Here is a 10,273-nt window from a genome sequence, read left to right on the forward strand (position 1 = left end):
GCAGAGCTCTCAGGGCTGGCCCTGGGCCCAGTCCTGCTCAGCACTTTTCTGTCCTCTGACAGAATCAATCTTCACCCACTCTGCAGGTGACAGCCCATGGCAGAAGAGGCAGGTACAGTGGGCAGATGAAGAGACAGAAAAGATACTCTTACAGCAGTGACAAGAAGCAGTGGCTATATTTAGAAACAAGCCGTACAAATTGCAACATAAACACACACAACCCACTCTAGACAGAGTTGAAAATTGAAATCCAGGACAGGATTGTGAGATCTGTGGGCTTTCTCTCCCAAACTCAGTGGGTTGAGGCTATAAAAAAGATTAGGATTTTTTTCTTACCTGGAAGGTAAGAGCCAGGCCACTCACTCTCCTTCAGCTGTGGTTTCCTGCTTCCCACAGCTTTACAACCCGTGTTATATTCAGGAATTCATACTTTGGAGGCATCACAACAGTCAGGCTTCCCTGGTTCCTTCTTTCTTCTTTAGGTAACCACCACTTCAGGAACAGTCCAAACAGAACCAGTGACCCAGCTACTCATATCCAGCACATTTTCTGGCTTTACTGAAACATTTTTTACCAGTTATTTTGTTGACACATTTTCTTTGTTTCAAATTTCAGATGTTACTGCCTGAAAGAAACACGCTACCCCTTTTCCCTTCTCCTCTCACGAAACTCCTTCAAATAGACTTATTTTTTATTTATAAATGGAGTATACTTTGGTACTTCCACCCATGACAAGTGAACAAAACCTTTCAAAGCACTAACTCAGAGCAAATTACTTCAGTCCCACTTAATCCAAAAGAGATCAAACAAAACATAATTGAATTAAAGAAATATCTCACGTGTTGTATCCAAACTCCAGAGTCTCTACCTGTTCTAAACAGATAAGAAACTACAATTAATATGCTATCATTAATAACATACTAGTGTAACATAACAGTATACTATTAAGAGAGAAATGCAAGTCTTTTAGGCATACAGATATATGGGCAAATAGACCATTTCTGACACATGAAACTGCATCAGGAAACTAAATTCTATACAAGTCTGGCAAAAGTTTTTATATATACAAACTGAAAACTGCTCTGAATCCTCCACACAGAGTCAGTTATCTGGAAAAATGACTCACAGCTAAAATATTCCTATTATAAGGAGTCACTAAGGGCACTTAGGGTTTTGAATCAGAACCGTTTGTAATTTGCAACTCCCAGTTCAGCTTGTCATTGGCTTATTACTGCAGCTAAAAGAAGGAATGGCAAAAAAAAAAGAATAAACTGAATAACACCATAAATATATCTAACAGCTGGGAAAAAACCCACATCACAAAATGCTCTGTATTTCACAAAGAACAGTTTTTAATATACGTTCACTGTTTAAGCCTGATTTGAAAAAAAATCCTCCCTTCAGGATTTTGCAACAGGTAAACTCCAGTGAACAATATTTTTGTGTTTATCTTCATGACATTCAAAACGTGTCATGTCAAGCCACAGTGAGCAGAGGAATGCTGGATCAGATGTGTGTGCTGGTAACTTCCTTAATCCAAACCAAAACCTTGGAAGAACACCTTTGAGGCCTCTGCTTTCTGGGATAGCAGTTTAAGCAATGCATCCAAACACCTTTCCAGAACATCAAACAAATGTTGGCTCAGACAGTTTAAAATAGTTGTGTTGTTTACAAGACAAAAATGGGAAAGAATTTATTGGACTCGTTCTTGGAGCTCTCTAGAATTCATGAGCTCTTCTAAAAACGGGAAGTACAGGCAGAAATCCAGAAAACGTAAAACAAAGTCACAGAATAGAATTTTCAAGCCTCGATTTCAAGGCCTGTTTGTGTTGAGATTCTGTTCAAGGACATACCCTAAAGCAGCTGTAATGCAGAGAAACCTTCCCTCCCCAGCAATCCCATTGCAAACACATCAGAGAACACCAACATTCCAAATGACTTTAATTTTCCACACAACTCCCGTGCTCCAGGAAACCACATCACATTGCTTGGCCTTTTCCTAGACAGTAAGAAACTCTTTTCCTCACTGCAGGGGCTCCAAATGTCACTCAAACTGCTGATGCACTGCAGAGTCTGAAGGGTTTCTGGAACATGACTGAGGCCTTGATCCCATCACTTGTTCCTCCAGGCAAACATCACCAGCTCAGGTAAGCACTGCTGCATCTCCAAGGGATCTGACAGGACAGTCAGGCTGCAGCCATTCAGACACACAGCAAGGAGGTGCAATAGTCATTTCTGAGGACACACCAGAACCCAAACCATTCTTGGAAATTGTTTTGGGGAAGCATAAAAGAGATTTAATTTTTTTAGCTGTGCAAAATGTAATGGTTTAGCTGTGTGTTTCCTAGTGCAAATTTATGGCACGTGCTGTTCAAATACACACAGCTTTTGTTCCCCAAACCTTGTTTGTTACCCCAACCTAAAGAGAAAACATTTAAATTAGTTAAGAGCTGGGAGACACCATGTGTCAAAAAGGCTCGACAATGATCTTGAAGTTGCTCTCCTTATGCATAATACACAAGGTAAAATGTAGCTTTAAAATATGTCAGAATAAAAATTTGTAGCAATTCTGGAAGAATTCAGAAAACTGCAAAGTTTGATTCCACATAACAACCAGAAATATGAGTATTGTCACCCACTGCTTCATTCCTCATGATGAAGTTCTACAAAAACCCCAAGACCAAGAGAAGACACTTTTCCCCTGTAACCAACTAAGGGGCCACTTGCTTCTTCCTCTGACTGAATTTGGGATTTTTTTCCCTTGCAACATTTCCACTGAGGTACGAAGGGGTTAAAGGTTTAAGACATGCTCCAGCCAAGGAGCCATTTCCCTGCCAGCTTGTTCTGCCTCCTCTGAAGCTGCAAGAAAGCCCCAGACTTGTTGTTCCCTCTTGTTCTTCTCCAGGTCCATTCCTACTTTGGTTGCATTTTGTTGTACTTAGTGTTCCATCTTTTCTTCATGTTTCTTTGCTTGCAGAAATTCTTCCTCAGCTTCTTTGGAGCCACACCTTCATTTCTCACAGGCTTTGTTGGCTTGCCTTTTGCCTCCACAGCTCCTGGCTGTCCCTCACAGGGTGTGTTCCACTGTCCTTTTGCCCCAGACATCTACACACACAGGAGGAGAGAATTCAAAGAAAGAGCAACTCAGAACACCAAACCAGAATGAATCATCTTAAACCTGCAGTAAGCACAAACATATACAACAACATTCCCAGCCAAAGAGACTCCCAGGCCACATCTGGGCTGGAGGGCAGGCCCAGCTGGTTTCCTGTCACAGTGACATCTCACCAGTCCTGCCTCTTGCTCCTGCCTGGATTTCCTTTGGCAGAACCCAACGTGCCCAAGGTAACCAGGAACAGATGCACAGCTCTAGTTTGCCCTCATATGGAGTCAGGATGTGGCTAAAACATGTAGCAGGGCCTAAGAACCATCCCACAGCCTGCTAAGCCAGGCAGAGTTAGCACAGGGCTTTTACATGAATGAGTCAAGCTCTGCTGAAGAAAAACAGTGCTTGGAAATCTTCTTACTTCTAAAGTGTCATTACTAGCTGTCCAAACATATTAGAGTGGGATCTTCGGGGCATTTCCAAAGCATGGCAGGCATCATTACCTCACCAATATAAATTACAAAGCACCATGGACTCCAAAAAAATTTCTATCAGAAGTTTCTTTAGAGGCAGACAATTCTTCTCATAATCAATTCTACATTCTTTTCAAAACAACAGCAAGAAAAATGAGATATTAGTGACTTTAAGCTATCTTAACTTTCACTTATCCTATGTCAGAAGATGACATTCAAACACCTAAAATATTTTATTTCTTTAGATTTAACTTTGCTCCGAAGAAATGCAGAAGATAAATGCTGTATAAAGCTGTTTTCAGTAAACAGGAGTAAGCCAGCCATACACAATTTCATATTTCTGCCTGAGACACATGTATTCTCCTACAGTAAGGTACTTCCATGCCTCTACACATACCATATATGCCCTTAATATAAAGTAACTTATTATTCCTAGTTTAGAAACAGTATCATGCATATGTGTTACGAATGTTGTGCTGCACAGGGAGCAACACAAATGAGAACTGAAGTTTCTGTGTGTTGGGGAAGCCACAGGAATTTCAATGGAGGTCTCTTCAAAGGTGAAGGAGAGGCAGGTGACCAATGGCAAGGAGTCCAACTGAGCTACCACACTTTGGAGGGCTCAAGGGAACACTGATTTTTGCTGTGGACAAACAGTTATCCCTACCTGAGCTTTGTTTAAAATTACAAACAACCACAAACTGATCCAAGACTCTCCCCCACTCCAGCTGCAGAAAGCAGGAGTCACTAAGTTAAGACAAAAGCCTTCAAAGAGTGGCATGAGGGGGCTGAGGGAAGTACTAAAACCTTCAGGAAAGACTGAAGTCACTTGTTTTTGTGCCTTGCCACACACAGAAGTGTAAAAACTGCCAATTTTCTGTGTGTGGCTGATCTGCTCACAACCCCTTGTCTCCATGACATTTGGGGTATCAAATATCACAGTTAAGTGCTCATTGCACACTCCACGGTGGAAGCATAATCTGGATTCCTCTCCTCTACCCAGCCAGTTATTCCCAATAAACTTGTAAGACTTTAGTGTCCTAGCCCTCAAAGAAATACCAGCTTCTGCTGAAACACTTAACAAGTTCAGGATTTTGAGTTCTGGGGGAAAGACAAAGAGACAAATAGAGATGAAGGTGGAATTGAAAAAACTGAAGCCAGGTTAAAAGGTCCTTCCTGCAAGTGTTTGAAGAAAAAGTGCATCAACAAAAAGCACACCACAGAGGCAAAATTAGAAAATCCTTATAAATGCAAATGTTGTACCCATTTCAGCTGAACTGCAAGCCTGGGAATTACAAAGCTTTTCATGAAGCCAAATGCCACATTATTTCTGTTGTCCAAAAGTACCATCAGGTCATATTAAAGATGTAAAACTTCATTTTGCAAGAAATTTGCCACCAGATGAGAGAAAAAAGATTAAAAAAAACCCCAAACAAAAAACAACACCACAGTGTATCCCAGAGAACTGTACACAGAGCCCAATGGATTAGATCCTGAAACAGAATCCACCTCCCCTGGTTTTATCTGTCTACAGTTGTGTTAATCATTCTCACTCCTGTAGTCCTTAGAGAGAAAATGCCAACTCTAACAGTCCTACAATCCAAGAGGCCCATCCTGGTGTGGAGATGCATCTTACACAACATTCCATTTCCCTCTGTTAACAGCACAACAAACCCAAAGGTTTTTCCACACTGTCATGTTTAAGGGTGGGTGAGGAGAACCTCCCCTAAACCATTTTCCAGGAAAAAGGGATTCTTATGCTTGGCAGTGGATCCAGAACTCCGAAGGGTCTCTGCCCCCCAAAGACAACAGGTCACTATGTCAGTTATACACCCAAGGGAAAGAAATCATTTCTAAACTACTCATCTGCTTTTCTAGCAATGGGACACTGACCTTGTGCTTCCAGCCTTCCTGGGGGGCAGGTGGGAAGGTGCAGGGCACTCTGCCATGGCTGATGTGGTAGGGCAAAGGAAGGCTGGGATCCAGGGGCACCCATGGCACAGACAGAGTGGCAGGGACAGCAGGCAGGTCACAGTGAGCCTTGTGTAAGTTATAGGATGATCTCGTGCTCTTGTCAAGAGAACTCTTGTAAATGGAAACGGAGGAATCTCCTGCAGCATGAGACAATAAATAAGAGCCCTCCTGCAGACTAAAAAGAGAGAAGTTCAAAATGAAAACCAGTATTTAAATGGGTGTTTTGGTTTTTTATTTGATCTGAATAGCTATTATGTTCTTAATGCAAAAGCAAAACATCTTTAGATATTTACTTATCAGTCCCTGTTTTATAAAAGGGCTGTGGACAAGAAACCCAATTCCCAAATCTTCGTTCGCGAAGCCTAGCCATGAAGGACAAGAAAGCATTAATTAAACTGTATTGATAAATACATACTAATTACTGTGCTTATAATGTATTCTTAATGTACTAATTTATCAGCAATGTACAGATTGTCATCATATTCAACTAAACATGCAACTGAAAACCATCCCCTCTGGGCAAACTCCAGTTCCTTAACCAGTGTCTTACAAAGCATAAATACATCTGTGGACACAGACACAAAGCACAGACGTGCTTTCAATCCACACTGGAGCAAACAGGTTTGCAGGAAGGTAAATGTCAACCAACTGCCCAGATCAAAAATCTTAGTCACAAATCATGAAGCTGCAGAAATTATCAAGTGCAGGAAAACTCCTCTGTAATTTGAATTCAGAGGCTTGCACTCAGTGCAAGAAACCTGCTTCCCAAAAAACCTAAACCACTTGCAGTCTGAAAGCCTTGAAGCAGCTCAATAAAGGAGCAGGGGAAAGGTTGCAGTGTTGTACAGAGAAAGACGTGCTGTTTGAAGTCAAACTAAGCAGAAGTGAACACAAACAGTACTATTTCTACAAATTAAGCAAAAAGACTAACAAAAACAGATGCCCAAACGTTACATGTCAGCCTATAAATGTAATATTCCAACTCACTCCTACAAACTGTTCAATCAGCTCAGAAGGGTCCAGTCTCCTCTCCTCAAAAACTGGTTCATAAAAATCAAATTCTTATTATTTTGCATCATTTGTACAAACCTGTAATGCCGAGCACATTTTATACAGTACTGCATTATGCCATGATAGACCTAAGAGAATCTGTAAAATATTTCATGTATCTGAAGAAATAAACATCAGAGTAGACAAGCATTCTACAGAAAACACAGGATTAGCTGGGGAATGTTGCAAATAAACACAATTAACAAGAGTTGAGCACTTACTCAGACACTTTCTTCAAAATGTGATGAAGTATATTTAATGAATTTGCAGGCCTATGAAAGAAAAAAAAATACCAAAAGTAGTAGCTTGCAAGGCTTGTTAGGGTTTCAAATTCATTGCTAAAAAAAACTTACTAAAAATACTCACTTGATCAATCCAAGTTTTTCCCTTAAAGTTTCTGGAGAAATCTTTTCTAGCATAATAAGCTTTGATGTGAAAGCATCTATATGTCCTGAAAAAAGAAATGCAATGAAAACACTAAAAATAAAAATGAACAAATGTAAAAGCACAACATGCAGATCTAATGCATTTTAAAAGAATAAAAAAATTGTACTCTTTTAAAGCATAGAACAGTGAAAACTATTTATCAATGATGCACAATAACAGTAAAATGTAGAGCTACTTGAAGTACAGACATCCATAGCTGGACTGTCTTTGTAAACCAGGGGGATGCCCTGACCCCAGGGAATCTCACATTTTGGGTGATGTGTGGGATACACAACCTTATTTTCCCGTGGCCTTCACCTCATCAGTTAGTTTGTATCTTCCCAAGTTCACCTGACCTTTGTCACTGTGATTCCTCACTGGACAGATCAAAGTTGATTTTTACAACAAATTTACTTCTGAGTTTAATATACTTGTTTTTCTATTCTGTTAAATTACATGAACAATTGTGCTATTTGATTTTTCTGGGGATTCTGAGTTTTGTATCTTGATTTCTTCCCTCCTCACCTGAAAAATCCCAATTTACAACTCAAGCCTTGCTCCTGGCAAATGGTTAAAGACTATTTGTCTTGACAAAGAGAGGAGCAGCAATTCCAAGCTCTCCTCATCCCATGTTTAAAATGAAGGCTGCCCCCATTTCCCTTGGTAAGCACTAAGGATCCCCAGCACAGCCTGGCCATGGGTGTGGTGACCCTCCCTCACCTCTGGTTCCCTCTCATGTCCAGGTTTTCCCAGAAATCTGTTCTATTCCAGCTCCCCCCAGGGGGATGAGGAAAAGGCAGCATAATCAAATCCAGCCTGCTCAGTGAATTTATTGCCTTACTATAAATCTGCCCTCCCAGGAAGTGTAAATGCTTCAACTGCACAGTTAAAAGTGCTGAACCAAAGCACTTCACCTCCCAAGCTAAACATCACTGGCAGTTTATGGGTTGTGGAAGAAGACTCAGTAAGAACTTTCACAAAGAAAAAAATAATGCACCAGGACAACTGATTTGTTTTAAACACTGCACATTTGTTACTTCTCTTGATATCCATACTTTGTGCAAGACTAAGCAGTTAGATTTAATGTTCTGCATTGCTCACTCGAGGAAAAGGGACTTGAAGTCATCATTAAAAAAACAATTAAAAAGAAATCTGAGTTCTGTATCAGCCTCTCCTCAAATCACAGACTTCTCTATTTCTAAACTCATTGACAACATAATGGGGAAAAAATAAAATAATAAAAAAATATACCTATGAACTACTCCCACCTAACTCATATAACTGTATCTTATATTTGAGAAGTGACCGACTGAAAACACCTGACATTCAGTAAGTTACCCATACAGTAACATACAGGGTTTTTTCCAACCCATTTTTTAAATAATCTTAATTTGAAGTGAATTCAAGCAAAAGTAAACTATTCTTGCAGAAGGTTTTTCTTAGGGACTTAATGCAAACAAGTGAACAATGGTCAGGGTAAAGTGAACAATGGTCAGGGTAAAACGCTCCCATTAATCAGCAAAGGTTATCCCAAGTTTATTTACTGCTTAGATCAAGTACAAGTGCCTTATTTGGGACACTTGTCACAGAGATTAGTCCCTTTGCAGAGGCAGGATTGCCTATCTGAGCAGCAGGGGACTTAAATCAACTTAGGCAAGGTGCTCTAACAGCAAGAGGAAGACAGAGCTCCAAGCTCGTTTGATGATAGAACACAGCAAATAAACCATTCCACCTCCTGTCAGCCCTTGCAGCCCCTGCAGGAGGCCCTGGGGACACCGGGGCTCTGAGTCACCTCCTGGGTCAGCACTGCTGAGTCACCAGGCTGAGCTGAGATTCCTCCCTCCAACACCGAGCAACAGCTCTGGGGCACAGACCAACGGCCAGAGAACTTTCCATCCACACTTATTTGACAATACAAAAGATGGTTGAGATGGTGAATTAAGCCTTTTCAAGATAAAAGAACTTCTAAGCTGTTCCATCCTTCCACACTCATACTGTGGGGTAAATTTTTAAACAGTGCTGTAAGTCTATGGCTTTACAAAGAGTTTGATTTTAAAAGTCCTTTATTATAAAATACAATATTTCACTAAAAATAATTCAAATTATAGCATGGGCTCAGAAGTCAAGTCTGCCTTTCTGCTTACACCAAACACAATTGCAGTAGTCTTACTTTCAGGTATTAGATTAATGAGATATTCATCAGAGAATGAGATATTCACCCCATTTGAAGCTGTCCATAATTCCAGGATATTATCACCCTTGGAGAATTGTCCCTGGAGTTGCAGGACAAAGCTTTCTGTTGTAAAGAGCCCATAACATCACATTTTTTTCATGGCTCCCTTGGCTATACAAACTGAAAGGCAGAATTTCACAGCTACCTTGCAAATTTTCCTCAAGGAGAGCAGAAAGGATCCCTGAGCAGAGCACAATAACAGCATCCTATTAAAGGCTGTGGGAGATGCTCTTTCATAGAATGGGTATTACTTCTACATATGTTTTTTTTATCTACCTCTCTTAGAAACTACATGGCAGTACCAAAAATCTGCAGTCCCCAACTTGTCTACCTGAATAAATAAGAGTGTTCTGTCAGTATCAAAAGTTGGCAACATGTTGGGAGTCCCAACTCTGTATTTGTAGCTGACTTTTCCCCCCAGGCTGGGAGTACAAATTGACTGCTGAGGGCAGTGCCAACCCCCAGTGACCCTGTGCCTCCTCAGAGCCCACAGAGCCAGAACTCCCGTGGGCCCCAGGGTCTGCTGCTGGAAAAAGGGTATCCAGGAGCTGCCAAACAAACAGCACTGGAATAACCAGTGTTTCTCAACCCCTGTGTTTCTCTCAAACACATGAACAGAGTGTGCTGAAGGCCAGGCCACTCAGCTTGCCACCCTGGGGCCCTGGGCCTGTTCCATGGGCAGGTACCCAGGGAGGAGACACAGGAATCCTCTCTATGAGCCAGGGATGGTTGGTGGGGCTGGAGCAACCCTGCACAGCCAGCCTGCTTCCCCCTGCACTGCCACGAGTGTCCCAGCCTGCTTCCCCCTGCACTGCCAGGAGTGTCCCAGCCTGTCTCCTGCACTGCCAGGAGTGTCCCAGCCTGTCTTCTCCTGCACTGCCAGGAGTGTCCCAGCCTGTCTTCTCCTGCACTGCCAGGACTGTCCCAGCCTGTCTCCTGCACTGCCAGGACTGTCCCAGCCTGACTCCTGCACTGCCAGGAGTGTCCCAGCCTGTCTTCTCCTGCACTGCC

General features: G+C 41.7%; 1 protein-coding gene across 1 annotated transcript in view; it reads right to left on the reverse strand.

The window, feature by feature from the left end:
• Positions 1-676: 676 nt before the first annotated feature.
• ICE2 (interactor of little elongation complex ELL subunit 2) overlaps positions 677-10,273 on the reverse strand; it is a 26,454-nt gene continuing 16,857 nt past the window's right edge. The window contains exons 12-15 of the mRNA XM_027704406.1: positions 6,970-7,054; positions 6,825-6,875; positions 5,473-5,728; positions 677-3,105 (exon numbers count right to left, since the gene is read on the reverse strand). Coding sequence (XP_027560207.1) covers positions 2,914-3,105; positions 5,473-5,728; positions 6,825-6,875; positions 6,970-7,054 — 584 coding nt within the window. The 3' untranslated portion in view covers positions 677-2,913. The remainder of the gene's footprint in view (positions 3,106-5,472; positions 5,729-6,824; positions 6,876-6,969; positions 7,055-10,273) is intronic.

Source organism: Neopelma chrysocephalum, unplaced genomic scaffold, assembly GCF_003984885.1.
Source record: "Neopelma chrysocephalum unplaced genomic scaffold, ASM398488v2 Primary Assembly neopelma1_274, whole genome shotgun sequence".
Taxonomy (NCBI): Eukaryota; Metazoa; Chordata; class Aves; order Passeriformes; family Pipridae; genus Neopelma; species Neopelma chrysocephalum.